The sequence below is a fragment of the Larus michahellis genome, chromosome 2 (assembly GCF_964199755.1).
Source record: "Larus michahellis chromosome 2, bLarMic1.1, whole genome shotgun sequence".
In the NCBI taxonomy this organism is placed as follows: domain Eukaryota; kingdom Metazoa; phylum Chordata; class Aves; order Charadriiformes; family Laridae; genus Larus; species Larus michahellis.
The window spans coordinates 130,247,785-130,268,120 of NC_133897.1; the positions used below are offsets into that span (position 1 = coordinate 130,247,785).

At 38.3% G+C, this 20,336-nt stretch overlaps 2 protein-coding genes and 1 long non-coding RNA gene across 4 annotated transcripts in view; 1 reads left to right on the top strand and 2 right to left on the bottom strand.

The window, feature by feature from the left end:
- Positions 1-15,539, bottom strand: GGH (gamma-glutamyl hydrolase). The gene is made up of 9 exons (XM_074577128.1): positions 15,299-15,539; positions 14,660-14,774; positions 13,335-13,385; positions 10,108-10,192; positions 6,724-6,862; positions 5,739-5,845; positions 5,546-5,636; positions 4,177-4,314; positions 1-2,059 (listed from the first exon to the last, which is right to left on the bottom strand). The coding sequence occupies exons 1-9, from the start codon at positions 15,429-15,431 to the stop codon at positions 1,938-1,940; spliced, it is 981 nt and encodes a 326-aa protein (XP_074433229.1). The 5' UTR covers positions 15,432-15,539; the 3' UTR covers positions 1-1,937.
- The window catches only part of LOC141739578 (uncharacterized), an 8,748-nt gene continuing 3,536 nt past the window's right edge, over positions 15,125-20,336 (top strand). Inside the window, exon 1 of the long non-coding RNA XR_012585743.1 lies at positions 15,125-15,404. This is a non-coding gene — a long non-coding RNA (uncharacterized LOC141739578). The remainder of the gene's footprint in view (positions 15,405-20,336) is intronic.
- Positions 15,659-20,336, bottom strand: part of TTPA (alpha tocopherol transfer protein) — a 16,511-nt gene continuing 11,833 nt past the window's right edge. For both annotated transcript variants that reach the window (XM_074577130.1, XM_074577129.1), the window contains one exon: positions 15,659-18,495. In XM_074577130.1, the coding sequence (XP_074433231.1) occupies positions 18,316-18,495 (180 nt within the window). In that variant the 3' untranslated portion in view covers positions 15,659-18,315. The remainder of the gene's footprint in view (positions 18,496-20,336) is intronic.

Consider the following 20,336-nt stretch of genomic DNA (forward strand, 5'->3'; position numbering starts at 1 on the left):
TGCTTGAATAAAAGTTTATTTTGTGTATCATAGAAAAATCATCGGTACCATCAAACAAGGCTTTACAAGATAAAGAATACAAAGGAAAGACACAAAAAAAATTCATAATACAGACACTGCTCCCTCATCATATTACACACAATATTCCTTATAGTTACACACATAGGAACTAATTACTACCATTTGCAGTTATAGCAGATGTTTCACTTGCACGACTGATCCCTGTTTTTAAGGGTAAATCCTGCCCTCCTTACTTAGGCAGATTCTTAGGGCTATTCCTGAAAAAGAAGACTGGACTTGGTTTGTAACTACCTTAGCTGCGGCATTTATAGCAACTGTAGAGCATAATCCTCTTTTTACTCTCGGTTCTACTTAGGAGTCAGCTAATAAAGTTAATATAATAAAGTCACCTTTATTGAAAAAGAGGTCCATTTACTGGATTTGGCTGCTCTGACAAATGTAGAAATAATCTGCATATTTATGCTTGTAATTACCTGGTAGTGTCTTTCTGGTAGTCACAGTTAATGTTTCCTTATAGTTTTTTAACTAATGCATTTCACATTCTCTTACGTAGTTGTTTCACGATAAAGAACAAGTTAGAGAGTACTTTACTTGAAAAAACCTGAGAAATGTACCAGCTTTATTCAGATATGGTACTTGAGCATATAAGGTACTATAAAACAGCTGAGGTACAAAGCTGAATTCTTCATAAACTCCAAATCCCCACTGATGTTAACAGAGTTTGGAAGCTGTGCAATAGAGGAGATTTACGTTTGACTGTCTCATCTTAGTTCCTTTTTGGACACCACACAAAACTACTGAGCAAAATTTTCACAAAGTGTGCAGTAAAGCAAAGAGAAAAAAAAAAAAAAGAAAAAAGGCATCACAGTGTATTAAATGCAACTGCTATTACCACATTATGTCAACATTAATAAGTTTCTCAAATACATTCATCTGCTGTTTGAATTCTAGCTGCATTAAACTATCTGACAAGACAGAAAGAAACTACCGTCTTTAATGGCAAACTACCTCTTGACTCAAAGTGAGAATTCTAGCCAGGAGCTACAGGAAAAGTCAGACTATGTAAAGAAAAAATCAGGTTTACATTCCTTTAAATACAAAGAAACGGACGTCTGCACCTCATATCTGTCTGCTGACTCCACTCACTCTCACAGAAATTCTTGGAGGACATATAAAACTGAATTTGAAAAGAACAGAAAGTGGAATCAGCACTTAACTATGTCCTCTAAACTGACTTATTTTATGTGATATTTGCAATGTCTAGTTTACACTGCATCCTCATATTTACGCAGATGTCACAGGGTATAAGCACTCCAAATAATATTGAATGTACAAGAGAAACAGCTTCACAAATGGGATATAGCATGTGCTTTTTAGGCAAAAATGCCGTTTTGATATCATACCTCTTTACCATGTTGGTCATTTTTTCAAATGACAAAATAGTCCCTGTCAAGAACTTGGTCACATACACATATTTACGACAAACCCAAGATCAGAAGTCTCATTTGTTAGATCATGTGAAAAGGATAAGATTTTACTAAGCAATGTATCAAAGCCCCTAGTATCACAGTCCACAACATTTTACAAAGAAAACTCTCGTATTTTAAAATATATGAATACAGTGTTTTTCCTTGTAATAACCTAATTACTTTCAGGTTTATAAGCATAATCAAGACCTCTTCGCTGGAAGAAAAACGCATTTTTCTGTACCTTACCTTAAAGTGTGATCCAAGACCATTATTACATTACTGAATGTAAATTTTTATATTAATGGTCCAACAGCACAGAAGAAACACAGGATAAATCATTGCAAAGGAAGAGAACTGTTCTGGCTGTCACGCTATATCAGCTTGATTATGCAATGCTGGCAAATAATTCCATTTATAAATAGTAACATTGCACCTTTGACACGACACTCAATCAAAAAAATAGATTTGCTGAAATGAAGAAAATGTTCCTGTATAAATCGGAGTATAATTATAAATCAATTCTTTTGTTTCCTCATCTTGACTGGGGAAACGGTGCAGGCTCTTCCGGGCTGTAAAACATTGTAAAAGTACAGATCACTTTACTGTTTTCCTCTTTGACAGTACCTTTCTTGGCAAAGTAAGTTATTCTGTGTAGCATAACAGCAAACAGAATTACAGTAACTACTATGTGAAGAACTGTGAAGATACATCTTCAGAAAGCTGGTTACGGTAGTATTTTATTACTGGGGAGGGAGAAATTTTATTATTAATTTGAAGCCAAGACTGTAAAAAAATATTTATCCATGAGGTACTGGAAGTACCTACCAGAGATACCAGAACTTGCAGTACTGAAAGAAATGCTCCAGAGTATCAGCTTACTGAAAGTTGCAGTGTTAACGTGGACTGTACTGGTGAGGACAACAAAATCTGAATCCTCGTCTGGTTTACCACGTTGGCAACTCTACATAAGTTAAACTTAACAATGGATGGATAAGAAAATGCTATTTCACTAGAATGGTTTAGTTATTAAGTGACCATAGATAAGCCTCTTTTTACCAGCTGAAAGCAGTTTACAGTTTTCACCCTGTGGTCTATTTGCGAAGTTAAGGAAGACATTCTGCCTTACAGTAGCTAAAAACATCAATTACTCATTGCAACGTTATGATATGAAGTACTTAGTAGGAGCAGCTGTACACAAATTGGGGAGGTAGTGGAGAATAATTCATGATTTGGTATTTGAGACCGGCAGTACTCACATACAGCTGGTTGACACAAGTTTGCTCTACTAGAATTGAAGGTCAACAGATCCAAAAGCTAGTGACACATCTGTGTGCTACTATGCACTACTACTATCTTATATATGCGTATACATATATAAAAGAAGTCACATGCACTCTGTCTCAACAGGACTTACAGGCAGAGTTGACACTTATTTTGCCACATTTACTTGGATAATGGCCTGAGCAAGCTTACTTCTGCCTGCAATACAGTGTGTAGACAGATACTAGAGAATGTGGCAAACAGAACTAGAAAATATGTTGCATTCTAGTATTAGACTACAAAAACAGACTCATACTATACTTTCTCCTGTTTTACCCTCTATTTTTGTCTTAAACTCTCCTAAGTACTATATCAAAATTCTTAAAATACAGGAAGCTTATGGATACTGACGAGGAACTTTACATATTTTGCTACCTTTTCACAAAGGAGAGTAGGCCTACATTCTGCAAGGAAGAGCCCTGAACTTGTATGAAGCACAACTTTTATTTCTACACTCTCACTGACCAGGTCAGCACAAGTTGCGTTTCTTTAAATCACTGTCTGCTTTCTCCAATTAGATGACTCTCTTGATTAGAGATGAAATCTAGAGACCAAACTCAATTAGGTTATTGATTATGTTCTTCATAGTCCCAATCAATCAGGTAAGACAATTTCATAAACATTCAATTTAAAATATGAAAATGGTATTTCAGCAGAATGGTTTAGTAAGTATAAATAGAGGAATAAAGCGAGCTTGATCCCTTCAAATACTCTTGTATTTATATCCTGGTTATTTATAGCAAATACACGGGAAGTGTCATAAATAATCAACATTTTATACATTAGTTACTTCCAGCTTCTTAGGGTATAAACAAACAAATTAGAAGCTCTGCAAAATTCAAAAACTTCTTGTGCTGTCTATAGTATACCACTGTTGGGCACTACATTTCACAGCTTTTATACATCCACATACTGCCTAAGCAGTATTTATAGTCTTGGTGTACATATTTTGCAAGCAAAACTGAGAATACATTTAATGACTATAACTCGGTTTGGAACTGAAAAAATCTCTGGAATTATGAATGGAGTATTTTTTTTTTGTTTCATTGTCTTTGTGGAAAGGAGGCTAAAATGTTACAGTGACCATCCAAAATGATAGAAAGTCACAGCACAAACAAGACTTTTGAGCCAGCCTACTGAAAAGAGTTTGTGGAATGCCTGGCCTTTTGATGTCACTTTTACTAAGCCATTCTATTTCTAGTATCCTTTGGTTTTTTATAAGCCTATAAAGCTTGCAGAGTAATCTTCTTAGGAAGCAGTAAGAGGTACTGAACTTTGACAACTGAAAAAGAGGTCTGTCTTCTTCAAAGATTTTCACTAACATTTCACCCTAAAAAATGACATTTTTAGATAATAAACTTTTTACCTTCATTAATGAAGAAGTCAGCTATATAATAGGCTGCTTTTACAGCTGATGGGGAATGTGGAATGCCAGGTGAATCCTTCCACTCAAAAGGATTTTTCTCTGGATGCCACTGGACACCATAAATTGGGTATTTGTACGCTGCAACAAATACAAAGCACATAAGCAAGGTCTATGCCTTAAGAATTACATGCTTAGTCTTACTGCAAAATAAACTCAAAGCATAAGCTACAAAAATACTTCACTTATCAACAGTTTCACAGAATCTTAAACAGCAAGTTGAAACTCTGTTAAAGTCGCAGTAGAACTGAAGGAAAAAATGGATATTGTAAAAGAAGGGTCACTTTCTATGCAAGAAGATTTTTGTACATCACTTTTTTGATTATTCATTTCAGAATTAATATTTATATATTAAAAAATAATGTCACAAACGTATTGGTCTCAAAACTTCCTATCTATTGCCAGCATCACTCAACATAAAATATTCACAGCCACACAGGATATTCCTGGCAGTTCCATGGGACAGATCCAAGTCTTGGGATCTCCTTGAAAGCCTAGTCAATCCAGGGGCAGCTCCCATCTACTCTGTGCCTGCCCTGATGCACACAAGGGGAAGCCAGTCCTTAACTCTCTTACAGAGAACGGCAGCTGATGATTGCTCTGTGATAAACCGCTTGCAGGCACGGGAGATGTCTGTCATTAGCCTAATCAGGTTTTCTGATCAAACTGCTATTCCTCCGTTCTGGAGGACAGCCAGTATGCTGTACAGATGAATCCCATGGGCTGACAGCTGGGCCTTACTGTAGAGCTCTTAGTAGTGCCCCGATCAAGATAAACCACTCCCTAAAGAGCTAACTTGTTTCTTGAGCCGAGTAAGCCTGGTGCAAAACATACACAATGCAAGATAAGTAATGCAAAAGGCTTTTGGAGGAGGGCAATTACCAGTATTGCTGCTAAAGTAATGAGGCATGCTGCTGTTACCTCAGCACTCTGAATTGTTCTTTCTGTAAACAGCAAATGGATATAGAGCATCGCAAGAATGCGAGCGTAAGCAGCCAGAAAGCAAGGTGCAACACGGGCACATTGCACCATGGAAGGATTAAAATGCTACAAGATGAGTGCTGTACTCTTCGCATCACAGCACTCAAATATTCCTAAAGCGTAACAGTAGGTGAGTGAAGTAATTAATTAGGCTCACAAATATGTACTCAAAAGATACTGCAAACAGAGTATGTTCCTCACAGCCAGAGCACCAGCAGCTCTCCCTGCTATTCTAACAGCAAGGGCCAGTACAAATTACATCAATGCCAAAACACCTCTAAAGAACTAGTTTGTTACAGTCACAGTTTACAAAGGAAATTTGTTTCCCTACCTTCCATGGTAGATATAAACTCCAGTTCACCATCGGTGTTAGTGGTCAGAACATTATAGAAATTACGAAGCCTTTCATTCTTTGTGAAATTCTGTGACAAGGAAGGGAAGAAAAAAAGATGTTATTTGCTCATTTATTTTTAGTTTTAACAGGGTAAATGCATTTGTGTTCAGGAAATAAAATGATCAAATACCTCCATGGAGAGGCTCCACATATGAAAGTTTGATGTCAACGGCTCAGTAGCAAATGCACGTAACACATCATCAGGGAAATTCTTGAATAATCTACTGTCTTTTGCAGCTATTACAAAGAAAAATGAAGAGAGGATACTGTCCATTACCCAAGCTGCTAACATATTGACTAATACTGAACAGGAGACAAATTTAATAAAATACTGTATTAAAGTAAACCTTTTTCTGTAGTATAACTTTGTGATTTTAGAATAGGCTGCAAGGAAAATCAGTGAAATAACTACAACAGGTTTCCAATATGCTATTACCACTGTCCTCCAGTCTTGACCCAGAGAGGACCCAACTTTGCTACTTAAGTTCTCACTAAAATAAGCACCATTCTTCGCCCCTCATTTCAGTGACTTGTACTCATTCACAATGAGTACAAAAGACAGAATTTGTGAATGCTGCATGTTCCACAGATGGATTACTCACAAATTAAAGGATAAAGTATCAACAGAGGCTACATTTTACCAGTGTTAATGAATGGCACAGCTGTATCTTAAGGGATATCTCCGATTTCAATACTGTAAAAGTGGGACAGCAATGCTAATATTAATCATTAGGAAAGATGCAATTTGAAAAATTTAAAATCACCTGCTCTTTGAGCTTGATAGGTTTTGGACCCATGAATTTTGTTCAACTTGGTAACAAAAAGAGACCTAAACCCACATTATTTTTGTAGGTCCAAGTTATCAAATGACTCAGAGCCACAACTGTGGTTTCTGCTTACTGTTGTTAGTTCCATATGGCTTGTGCTCACATCTCTGCTGTAAAGTGACAGAGTTGAACCGACTTTATAAAAACAGTCATGGCAACTTAATAAGAAAGAATTTAGCAAGATAATAATCAGAAACCTCTCAAACATTCACCTCTGTGTATTTATCACAAACAAAACACAATCCCACTCAGCAAAACTCAAGACATGAGATGTAATGGATTTTTCACCTGAGGTAAAGTTCAGAGGGAGTGCAAAACCATCTGTCTTGGTATTAACAAGTAAAACTTCGCCACTTGTGAGGTATGTAAGCTCTTCGTGTCCAAGGCATGTTCCCCATACTGGGAAATAATCTCCTTTATCATTAGCCTTCAAAATAAAAAGTAACAACATAAGTGAAAAGTACTGAAGATTTACAGAAAGAAGACTGAAGAGAACTTCCTACTTTTTTTGCTTTCTCTTGTGTAGGTGAGAAGTAAAACTACTACAGCAGTACAAACTGCTATCAGAGGAATTGTAACAGTTCAATTACAATTGAAATAAACACAGACTCCCTTAGTTTTTCTCCTAAAATACGAAGGCTAGGGGATATACACATCTATCGAAGCAGTAAACTGAGCCTAATGTTGATGTTAATTTGATTGTTCTGTTCTACAAATAAGTAACATCAAGGGCAGCCTAAACAGAAACCACAAAACGTCAACATTTCTATAAAAAAGGCAATCGTAAGAGGGGACACAAACCAATCTGTCACCATTTTGAGAGAAAGCCTATTCATCACAATTCATACTTTTATATGAAGCGCATTATGGTCACATAGAAAGGGCCCTTTACAATGTCCATACACCTATGCCCACCCATCTGTATTAAGAAAACATAAATCCTATTACTAGCATGGCTACTGCCTTAAGTGACATACTTATATGCTTATTTAACTAGCAGGTATGTACCTGTGTTCCAGAAAGATAAATTGTGAGTTTAAGCAACATAAAAAAGTGATGATCATTTTCAAAAGAATAAAAATTGGCGGATAAGTGCAAAAACAAGAGAAGAAAGCAAAAAGGAGAAAAGGAAAGCCAAAAGAGCAACCAGCTTCTTGTTTCTTAACTAAGCACAGTGCATACACACAGTAGAAATTTGCATTTTGTATGGTTTATTCCTGATAGTAAGCACATCTTAGAGAATGGAATGTTTCAGAACTCCCGGTTTTATGAAATCTGAGTAGTCTTTCTTAACCTGTTTCTAAACATTTTTAAGTTATGCATACCACTCCACCCCCCGAAGAGCTGCTGCTCAAAAGCCATTTTTGAGAAAGCTGAAATTACAGGCTTAGAATAAAAATGTTACCCTACTGCATTACTGGTAGTATGGTAATAAGAGGCAACGTAACCACTTCTTCTCAGAGCAAAACATGGAAGATTTACAGAAAGAAGGCTAATAGTACTGCAGAGTCTTCCTGACTACCCATCACACATGGCTAGAGACACAGAACTTGCAACTCCACCATCTTTCTTTCATGTAAGAAAGTACTGAACTGTAAACTTTTTGTTCCCCATCTTTTTTTTTTTTTTTTTAATAAACATTAGCCTGGAGGCTACGCATATATTAAGCAATACCCAAGATGTCATATTTTAAAAACTAATTTAAAAGCTGGAAAACAGTATTTCAATTTAGGTTTTTGTCTAGCTAGTAAAATTCTATTGACTTGGATGGTGATTATCATTTCACATCTTCTGTTAATGTTAAAGCAGAGCCAGACCAAGCCATTTCTCATTGTGAACATTTGAAAATGAAAAGGAGCCCACATGCGCTCTAAAAAAAAAACCCCATAAAATTCAGTCAATTCTGTACCTGCTAATGCACTCTTGACTACTGTAGCTCACCTTACATTAGTAAAACTGCCAATATTTTATAGCTCTGATTAGGTCTCAAAAGATGAAAATCAAAACACACGATCATCACAAACAACACAGAAAAAAATCCAGCTTATTAGTAAGGGTTACCTACGATGAACCAAAAAGTATTTTCTGCCTTTCACTCACCTGAAATACACATACCACCTAATAAACCTGTTTCTCTGATCATAAAATTATGACATAAGCAATTCAGTTAATCATTGTGAAATGTCAACAGAATTTCGTAACAGCACTGCAAACCACAAGAAACCCTTGCTCCGATACCGAATACCAAGACACAGGCTGCACTTCACACAGTGAGCAGTTTCAAAGAGACAAATGAGATTAATTGGCTTACATAGAACTGAGATAGTCTTTGCAAGATTCAGGTTTAAGGCGACAGACTAACAATCACCATGAATAAAGACAGAGACAGACAAAAGAATAATAACATTGGTGCCATGGTGACTGAGGAGTAGGAAACCGAATTACTGAATTGCAGCAGCTGACTGGTCCTGTGAATGCCACTGCCTGTACTCTCCTTCCCTGCTGTTGGAAAGTCAACAGAAAGTGTAGAAGAGGAATTCCTCGCTGTCAATGAGCACTTCTACCACGGTAACAGTTTAAGGACTACTCATAACTGGCTCTAAAATTGGGCAAAGTTTTCCAAAGTATAGATTCTGTGACAATTTTAATCAATGTTAGCTGAAAATAAAGTCAGTAAAGAGGAAAAAAGAAAGAAAATTTAGATTTTTATTCAAAATTAAAACAGAAGATACTTAACAAATCTTAAGGATTGTATATAAAGCTCAGTGAATCTCCATTCCCTTCCACAACACAAATTTTACTGCCAAATTTGTTGATTACTATCTGAAAAACACCCACCCCTTATGCTCTAAGAGAATTAAATCTTCAATAAGGATTCAGAGCCTTCCTGACGTTCTTTGAAAGAAACAGCTTTCCCCGAAATTCAATCTTTTCTTAATAAAGCTATCACATAAATATTAAAAAATAATTAATATAGCCTTTCAAGTGTTCTCCCACTTTTTTCTGTGTTATAAATTAAGCTAGTATTTACTTTAAAAATCTGCTACATTTACCGTTACCAATGCAAAGAAGCAGGTAATATGGTGTAACATAACTAATGTAGACCCCTTACCTTCACCTCCAAAGATATATTTAAATCTACTTATAGATAAGTGAGAATAAACGTGTTTTACTAGCTGTAACATATATGTGAAAGGAGGCCTTAATGCTGTATTATTGCAAATTGGTTTATTTGAGAATGTCTCTAGAATTCTTTCTGAGTCTAAACTTTAGTCATGAGACTTCTACAAATGATCACATTTACGTATATCTTTATTCAACATTTAATGGCAATGGATACTCTGGGCTTTTGGAAGGAATTATTGTTACTTTATTGCAAGTTCCACAAAGCCATAAAGCTCCAGGTCCAATGAATAAATGATACTGTTCTCACCCGAAGAACTTTGGAGTTTAAGACCATGACACAACGTATAAGAGGATAGGGTGTCAGAAGTCTGAATCTTAAGGTACAAAATGATTTTTTTATGCAGAAGCCAGCAATAAGCTACTTATTATCTGGCTTACAGTTAACACACTGGATGCCAATGGAAAACTATGAAAATATGAGCCTCCCTGTCATTTTGATCTCTGAACAGTGACAAAAACAAGAACAGACTGTTCCTTAGTAATTACCTCTAATGCCTTGTGGTAAAATATCTTAGCAACCCTGGAATATTCTGAAGTCTTAAGATCCACACCACCTCCTGGAAAAAGTACCCTGCAAGGCAACATCCAAGAATCTGATTAGCAACGGTGATCAAACTGAAACCTGGACAACGTACACAGAAAAAGGTCTGACAGCGGTTTTAATGGTAGGATCCAGGTCTAGATTAAGACATCTACATTTCAGAAATCTATAGACAGGAATTTAAGCTTCCCTTATGGACAGCAGGGATCTAGTCAGAAAAGTCAATGGAGACTTGAATAGGTTTTCTAGAGCAGACACCCACCTGGTGAGTAGGTTCAACAGCCCTGTAGGCTCCAATGCCTGTACTGATTAGCATTCCATTAATCATGTGAGTTTAGACAGCTAGTGCACACGCAGACACCTAAGTTTAGGTGTCTTAGTATTTAACTGAATCATATCCTAAATCTTAGTATTCTTCTACTGAAGAATGGTTACTATCACAAAGTAGCGACCAAGCCTAATGCAACATAAGGATGAGGAGAGTAAACAGAAAATACACAGAACATACAGATTTCAGATGGTATACAAAAGGCTTGGGTGCCATGACTCCATCAAATCCTGTCCTGACTCTTAGCTGGCTCTCCCTACCACTTTAAAATCCTGGCCCCAATCTTAATTCGTCCTGTTCAATTTCAGTAAAGAATTGTGGTTCTGGCAGAGTGACCTGCTTATTGCAGACAACACACAACAAAAAGTTCCTATTAAAAAGGAAAAAAAAAAAAAAAAAAAAAAGTATGTTTATCTGTAACCTTCGGTCACACAGGAGCTAATATACCTGAAGAAGACAAAGCAATCTAAGAAAGAATTTCAAAGAAATAGTGCACAGTCTTGCACAAAAAAAAAGAAATTCAACAACAGCAGCAATTCTCCATGCAGCTCCCCAAACCCAAACACCACAACACACAGTTAACCAGATTTCACAGGTACATGTGATGACATAGAAATTAATCATGTCCCATCAGAGACAGTAACACGAAATGAAGGAAGTCTCTTCTGGCTGTAACTGGAACCGTACCCACAGAACCAACAGGAATGAATGTGTGAGCACTCCCTAACCCGCTGCAGCAGAACCGCAACTAGATTTACTCAAGCCACACTCATCAGTTGCTGATTTTTTATCAAAATGACTGAAGAATTTACTCTGTGTTTCTGTGCTCTGGAAATGACAACCTGCATCAGTGAGATGCTAACAAACAGCTAGAAACAACTAACACCTCAAATGATCCTAAGCATTTACAGAGTGATTGTGAGTTTAAACCCTCATAACCAGGTTTATTTTAAGGTGAATGATGCACAGGATCACGCGAATGCCACCAAGTATTTGGTGGAAAAGTAGAGCAGTATTCACAAAAATATAAATCAGATTACTCTCCAGTCCCAATATAAAAATAAATACAGCTAAAAAAGTAGGTTCAAAACAGGTCAGATTATAGATTTCTACCAAGGTCTAGTTAGACAAATAAGGCGATCCTTACATGGAAGTGGTAGAAAATTCACTTCCCCTGTTCCTTTTGTTCAATCCAAAAACTGGTCCATACTAATTTTCCAATAGGAAAAACAGTCGCCGGTTCTGATAATGCAAAAAGGAAGTAATCCATTAAGTAGCAATGATAATGGCTTGACATAGTCATAAGCAGATTGAAATTCAGGCTACCTGTATTCCAGTATCTCTAACTCATTAGAGCTGATGTTGTTTTATATTCATAAAATTTTGTCTCTGCTATAGTAAATGTCATGATTTTAAGAAGGTGGTGTTTAATAATAAATAATTTCCAGCTGCAAAGAACCTGGAGCCAAGCTCTTACAACATGGAACATCAATATATCTCTTTCTTATTCTACGTTTCCACAGAATGAAAAGTCCTTCCCTCCAGAGATCTCATTTGTTATTTACACATAGGTATGCTGTGGCAGCCATTAGCTGACAGGGCAACAAGAGGAAATATAGACCATCCTTGGTCACCTGCATAGCACAAACCCGCTGCCAGTCGCTGCAAAGACAGAAGGATAAGGGAACTGGATCTACTTGCCTAATACCCTCTTCTGCATCAAGGTAAGCGGTGAGGTAGAAAGAATGGGAGACCCCATTGGTCTTCTGGCAACAAAAGAGAGGCTGGCTGCCATGAGAAAGGGATGAAATCATTCATTTTGCCTCCAACATGAGGAGCCACAGGGAAGAAAGTGTCACTGCTTTATACTTGCTTATACCACAAGACTGTAAAGACCCATGTCTTAGCGTGCAGGGTGTGCTGTGGAGCGCAAGACAACAATACTCTCCCCAGACAGCAACAGGCCTAAATCTGCAAGTTCTACACCTGTTGATTAGCATTCTAGCATATGCATAAGCCTAACAAAACTATTCATGGTTTAAGATGCTCATCTTGTGACTACAAGTAGTGCAATCACATGCTACAGGCTCACACACAATCCAGCCTGTGAAGTGCAGCATCAGGTGATTTAACTCTTCTGAAGTGCACTTTTAGCACAAGGCAGACATAAAAGGTTTTGACTTTGCTTATACCACAATTAAAATGCATTAAATTAGATCACATTATCCCACATTTAAAATGCAGGAAGAACACGTGGGTGGACAGTTGACATAAGTTAGCTGGAAAGTTAGACTTAAACCACAGAATCACAACAGGCAAGATGGGCCATTCAAGTAGCAAGAGAGAAAGCACACCAAGAGAAAAGGATAGAAGAGATGGGAAATCAGAAACTTTTATGATAAAGGAGATACGGAGAAGACTGGAAGAGGGAAGAAAGGGTAGTAACAGTGATAAAACTCATAGCAAGTGCTATTAAATACCAAAATTAAGGTGATCACTTAAATGAGGAAGAGGAAAAATTTAACAAAGAGGAAGCTGGCTATTTCATTTCAACTGTTAACCACTATTAACACCACTTCTGTCTGCCTGCAGACAAGCACAGGAGAATGCCAAGATGAGCCTTGGCACTGTTGCAGATTATCTGACACGTGCTCCTCGAGAAAGAAAAGGCAGCAGACACACATCAGATGAAATAGTGCTCTCTGCCTTAGAAAATATTTACATGTCTGCAGTGCTCAGCACAACCTCTCAAGAGAGTAGAAAGACAGTGTTCTTGATAACATGGCACAGCTCAAAACCAGAACCATCATTTCTTTCAACAGAAAATCAGTGCTGAAAACTTACCCGTTAATAGAGTGGAATATTTTGTCATATTCTTCATCTGAAAGATTTAATCTGAAATGCCAAGAAAATAGTTACAGAACACATAAGAAATATACATATTTAACCACAAAAATATCGTTATTGAACAGAAACACAGAAAATATGTCAAAAGCATGCTTTAAACAGAATAAAATAGTCCCAAATCAAATCAAACATTTCACTTGACACAGCTCAGTAGAGACTGAGAATCCACAAGATTGAAAGTAGAACCCTGTCTGGAGCCGTTCAGGATTAGGTACTCCAAGACCCCTTTGCAGACATTCGTTAAATTTAACATTTACATGAATGGCGTGGTTATTATTTCCTGCAGACCGGCAACTCCAGTTTCCAGTTGACTCCAAGAAGGGCAGAGCTGCAAACAGTAGGTCACACCCATTCTTCAGGAAAGATCAGGTGGAAAGATGAGAAAGACCTCAGCACCATCAAAATATCAGCAAAGCAGTGTGACTACACTTGCACAGAACCGATACACTGGGTATATTCAAAGCATCCAGCTTTGCTGCATCTAACTTAGTTGCCAGAATTAGAGGCCATCATTCACCTATGAAGCTTCTGGTCAGCGACCATTCTGAAAGCTCCACCAGCTACGTGAAGAATGCTGGCTTCTAATTCAGGCACTTATCTGATGCCCTTATTGGACTGTGTAGATATATCCTGTTGCGATTTTCTGCAGTGGCATTAGTACTGTTTTAAACTTCTGACAATTATAATTTTAACATCTGACTTCAGTGCATTTACTGTTTTATAAATAACTGCTGGCTATGAAGCATTGTCAGTTGCGTGCGTTACTCTGCTACTTTTTAACCAACAACTGAAATACAACACATGGAGTTAGTGACCCACAGTTTGAGCAGAACTGGACTTTGATTTCTTCAAGAACTATTGATGGCCTTTCTCCATTACCTGAATTCTGTGACTACATAATGTGACAGAAGACAGTATGTGTATATATATCTAGATATCTATGGGTGTTTGGGGGGGCACAATTAATTAGACTGAATATAGCTAACTTCAAAAATCACAGACGCAAACTATGGAATGTAATTTTACAGGTCAAAAAAAAGAGTATTTTTCAAATAAAGGTTATAAGAAGAAATATTAAAAATTACATGTTCCAGTCTGCTTTTATTCTGATTTCTAAAACAAACTGCTTGCAAATTGTGGAATCTTCAAATAGTTTTTAAGGAGGTCTAAACACTCAGAAAAGCAGCACAACCGCTTTCTGTGCCTCTAAGATGCCTCACATCAACCAATTATTACCCACTTGTAAGCATATAAAAATCTACCTTATTGGCACAACTCGGGCACCAGCAGATTCCAAAAACTTCACATATGAAGCTGCGATATAAGAACTTCCAAATCTGCGAAACTTCTCGAAGTGACATTCCTGTGACAACACCCCTGGAGGGTCCAAGAAAGAAAGTTAGCACTATACAAAGAGCAAACGCTAGGCACCAAAAGAAAAATTAAACTCCCATTTCCTACATGCTGGGTTACAGCGTTACATTTACTGCCTGAAAGAATTACAAACACTGAGACAATAGGGCATCAATTATGATGCCCGGTCACAAGGTAACAAATAAACACACATTATCAATTCTGTTGACTCAATTTTCCACAAGACTCAATTTACTTAAGAGTACAGCTTCACTTAAATAAGTTATAGTTATTTGGGGATTTTTAAACAAGGCATGTATAGCGTGACACTATTTACAAAAGCTTTAACCACCCCTCCGCTTCAGGAGCCCTTTGACTCCGCACAGAAGCCTGCACGGTTTCATGTCGGTTGTGGGAGCGGTTCTCTCCCTCAGGACGGCGAAGACGGGGTGCGAGGCCGCCCAGGGCCGGCCGGTAACCCCCGGGCAGCGGCCGCCGGCAGCTGAGGGACGGCCACCCTCCGGCCCCACCGCCCCCACCCCCCTTACCGATGATGGGTCTGTCGTTGCGCTCAGCCGGCCGGCTCCGGAGCAGGAGGGAGGCTGCGGCGGCGCAGCGGAGGAGGAGGAAGAGGAGGATAGCGGCGGCCGGGAGGTAAGGAAGCCCCGCGAAGCGCCCCATGGCCACGTCGCCCGCGGCCCGTCAGCAACGACCGCTCCCCTCAGTGAGCGGCCCGGCCCGGCCCGGCCCGGCCTACCGCCCCACAGCGCCCGGCCCGGCCCGCCCGGCGCCCCGGGGCACGCTGGGAAACGTAGTTCCGGTGTCCCGCGACCTGTGTGAGGAGACGGCGGCCTCCCGCTGAGGGGCCCGCGCAACCCCCCGCTGAAGGAACTGACGGGCGAGGCTGGTTCCGCTCGAAAAGTTTTTATTAATATAATGACGTTATACGTACAAAATTAAAAAAAAAAAATTGTGCATTACATTGTGCTTATGGTCAGTAGTAAATTATATTTGCAACTTACTTTTTTTTAGAGGCACTCCTGACACTCTTAAGGAATAATGCACTTAAAATTGATTATTACTTTTTTTTGTTTTATTGACTATGCACCTCATAGGCACCATACCACCACCCATCGCACCAACACCTCTGCCATTCGTTACGCAATCCTAATTATCTTGTGTCCTTATTATTAGCAGCAACTGCAATTGTCCCTCGCACAGAGTTCCTACCTTCTCTGTAACACGTAAACATTAAAAAAATAATTAACAGTTCATGAAAAAAATAACTGCACTCAGTGCTCTAACTGTTGTCTTATGCAAACACGTTACTGTTTAATAATACATTCCAGGCACTTCCAAAGACATTTAGGACTTTATGTTCACAGAGCCGGTGTAGTCACAATGAAGATTTTTTTGAAAACGGCTACATTTCGTCCATGTGCTTATACATATGCAAACAAGTCAAGGCTCTGCTACATAAAACAGCAACAGTTAGAGACTGGTTTCAAAGGAAAAGTTTGAATTTTCCTGTTCACTGAAACACAGCTCACTCCTTTATGCAGTTTACATTCAAGGATTAAAATTGAAGAGGCGTAAAATTAAGACAATAGCTTTAGTTCTCCAGTTCATAAATTATTTGGAAGCTGAGTTACACGCTTGAAGAATTGCCAGATGCCTGACTACTTAGTTTATTTTCTTATAAAGAAGAATTAGCACTTCACTGAACTCCTCTATTTACGGAGCTTTTATATCACAAAATAGTTCAATCTGAGAAAAAGACAGATATATGAAATATATGAATATGTGAAAATATATCTGAAAAATGTTTCTTTAAATTTAGGCTCTATATGAAAGAGAAGAATGAAAAATGCACTTGAGGAAATGAGGGAATTGGAAGAAAAAAAAATATTTAAAAAGTCCTTGTTGGTTTTGAAAGAATTTTGTATCTGGCATTGACCTTACCACAGCAGAAGGAACTACCACCACCAAGTACGCTATGGACCTTTCATAGATGTTCCTCCTGCTAATAAAGAATAGCTTCCAATGGCTTTTGCAATAATACAGTGTTAACGATAATCTAAAATAAGACATTTCTCTCCCCTAAGCATAAATTAAGATAACATCCCAATGTCCTTAAGATTCCAAAGTAACTGAAGTTAGCATTTCTAGCTACCTGAGAAACAAAGTATTTGTTATGGATTCATTTATATGAAGATTCATATGAATGCTTAAATATACAATGCTTATGCAAAGACCCCGGCTTATTACAAAACAGCATTAAACACTGGGTAAATGAATTCCAGCAGCTGGCGCGTTAACAGGGTTTTTAACAAGAGCTGAGTGAAAAGTAAAATAATGTTTTAGACTATTAAATACTGGGGACTGCAGGATGATACTGCTATGTAACATGAGTGATAGCTTTTACACACATGCAGTGTTCATATCTGAATCATGTCCATTAAAAAAATAAGAATATGTTTCCAGTAAGTATAGACTTTTTTCATTACTCCTACAGAAATAAAGAAGAGGGCTCAATGGAAATTAAAAATTATATCTTCTGTTGGGCACTGGAAGAAATGGACTGGCAAGTTTCCAATTACTTTTCTGAAAATAAAATGAAGATACCCAGCATTTCCTACACTGAGGTTCAGTGACCTACAAGCACCCTTAAACCACACAAGAAATACTTCTAAAGTTCGGATACACAAAGTATAACATACTTCACCTTCCAAAAGAGACAGATACTGTAAACAGCTAACAGCTCTTGACCTACAGTAGGAATTAAAGGTGATCATCATCTGAGTTGCTTATAGCTTGTCCATAGACAGTATCTCTTTGAATAAAGAAAATCAGAATTTTCAAGGTTGCTTTGAATCTCTTACCAGTTCCTCCTCCTGATTCATGCTGTTCTTTGAAGAACAGGTACATGGTGTTTTCCCTGTCTTCCTCTATAAAATCGGATGATTATTGTGTTAATTAGCACAAAAAGGGAAGCTGCACAGGCAGCGCAAAAGTTAACACAAATGTCTTACTATTGCTGTCTAGTTTTCAATTTGACACAAACTAACAAAACAGTCATTTTCCCTGAGAATCAATCCAAAAAGCAGCCTCTTTTCACTCTCTGTGAATTAGCCCTGTAGTCATGCTTCCGCAACAAACTAGTCTATCCCATTCACGTTCTGTTCGGTTTTGTATCGTATCATCCTGACAAGCCAAGATACAAGATCTAAGCATAAGGTTCTGGACTGCATTATTACGGATGAGTTGTCTCCAAAGACTTAAGAGGAGCAGTGTCGATCTCTGATATCCAGTGCACTATTCAGCTTTTTGGCACTGAAGCTAGTCAATTACAAAGAGTATTGCAAACATATAGAATTCATCAATCTCTTCAGACGTATGTACTGAAAGACTCCAGTTAGTATAAAAGTGCAGTCAATATAGTACTCAGTGCTCTGCAAAGACATACTGGTTTCATTTACAATAATTTCAAGATTAAATGAAAGATCTCATATTAAACTTATTTCCACTTCCAGTGTTCAAGAATTTATATAATACTCTAGTAAGATTACTCCTGGGCAACCAGAGAAATGCTCTGAAGATAATCTGCAGATGCCATTATAAAGTCAGTCCATTCCTTGGCCAGCTCTTCAACGGAGACTTCCTCCCCCCCATATTCCTGTGGGAGAATGCTGACTGGGAAGTGTTCGGTCAGACTCTGCATGTAGTTATTTCCATGCATATACACCTAAAACAAAACATGAAAAGCATTTACTTGGGTATAAAAGATAGACTACTGAGGCAGCAAATAAACTTGGTGCAAGAGCTGAAGCCACCAGCTTGGTTTGACTAAGCAAGTGTACTTGTTCATAATGAGCTCCTAAAATGAAGAAAAAAGTACCACCATGTACGCAAGTTTCCCATGGGTGCTCAAACTCTGTCCTACTCAGTATCCGCAGCTTGATGAAGCACAGACTACAACCAGAGAACTGCATTTTATGCAGCTGCAAGCACAGGAGATGAAATTAACTACAGTCCTGTTCCAGACTGGTTTAGTGACACTGATGAGGGTACACTACGTCCATACAGTTAAAGCCAGCTAAACCATGGGAAGGCTAGGGGTTGGTCTTGCCATGACAGATACCATGTACTCGCTTTTCAGTCCTTTCTAAGAAAAGAGCAGTGTTTGGCTCCTGACCATTACTATCTGGTCCTGCCACACGTATTTAAAAACATTCTGTAGCATGTATGTAGGTTCAGACACGTGCCAAGGAGAATATTCAGAAGAATCTGTATCTCAGTTCTTATGTTTCAGTTCCAACTGAAATTAGATCCTGGGCTATTCCTCCACTTTAACCCTTGTAATACTGTGGCTTTCGTTCTTTCTCTTCTTGCTTTATTGTAGCTATTCTGAAGTGTTGTTCATTACTTCCAGTCAGAAACTTCTATAGGCCTCTTATTAACACTTGACAGGAATTTTCTGCAATTATTATCACACAAAGACTACAAGAATATGCACTCAAAAGGTAGTTGGCTGCCTTGTATCTAACATTTCCTCATCAGGAAGTAAGACAATGAGCAATGATTTAATAGTAATTATTCCTATGATGGTATGCAGAACCGGCCCTTAGAGGGTTTTTTTCAGATAATACCTGGAACTCTAAACCAGGAGACAAGTCAATCTGCTTCTGTTCTATTCCATGAACTGGGATATCTAGTTTGTTTTCTTTTAGGCCTCTACTGTCCACCTGCCCTCTCTTCTGCTTTTTGAGTTCTAGTCTGAGATACCCTGAGCTGGATCGGGTGACAGGGGCTCGTTTCACAAGCATTAACATGAGAGAAGAAGGGCCACGGCATCAGGCTGCTGGAATATGCTTTTTTATCATCTTTTCAGGGTAAGGAACTGACTGCACCAGGCTGGCAGAAACAATACTGCCTCTCCCATAACAAAACACGCATGCTAGGAAAAGGGGACCGGCAAATAGCAGCTAACAGCACCCTGGAAAATCTGATCCTGGAGTGCAGTGGGTACTGCCAATACACAAGATTCATGTGCTGAGACAAGAAGGCTTCAGAGTGGAATTAACAATAGACAGTGCTGCTTATTTTGTACCTTAGTCCTGTTGTTAACCCTTCACTGTATTTCATTTTCTGCCAGCTGAAACCTCCAATATTCATGCTATGCTACAAAACCCAGAATTCTTGGTGTGCTTTTGCATCTGAATACAAACAGGGTTTTGAGATTTAAAATGGCAAAACAATTTAGAACAACTAAGAAGCTATTTGGAAATAAATTTTGAACTTAAGCCTGACATATTTTTGATGCATAAATGTCTCTGCAGGACTTTCAGAACTAAAAAGTTGCCTTCTACTAATTCTGCACAACTTGGAGCATAAGATCACTGTTCAGTGACAATTTCTCACTGTCATTAATAGGCAGAGCATTAGAAGATCCAGGACCTATTTCTTCCTACTCCTGCGGAAGAATCACTGTGTGACCTCAAGCAAATCACTTAACCTCCCTGTGTCACAGTCGTTTTTATCTTTAGAGCTGTGATAACAGCAACCACTTGCAACTCTCACATTATT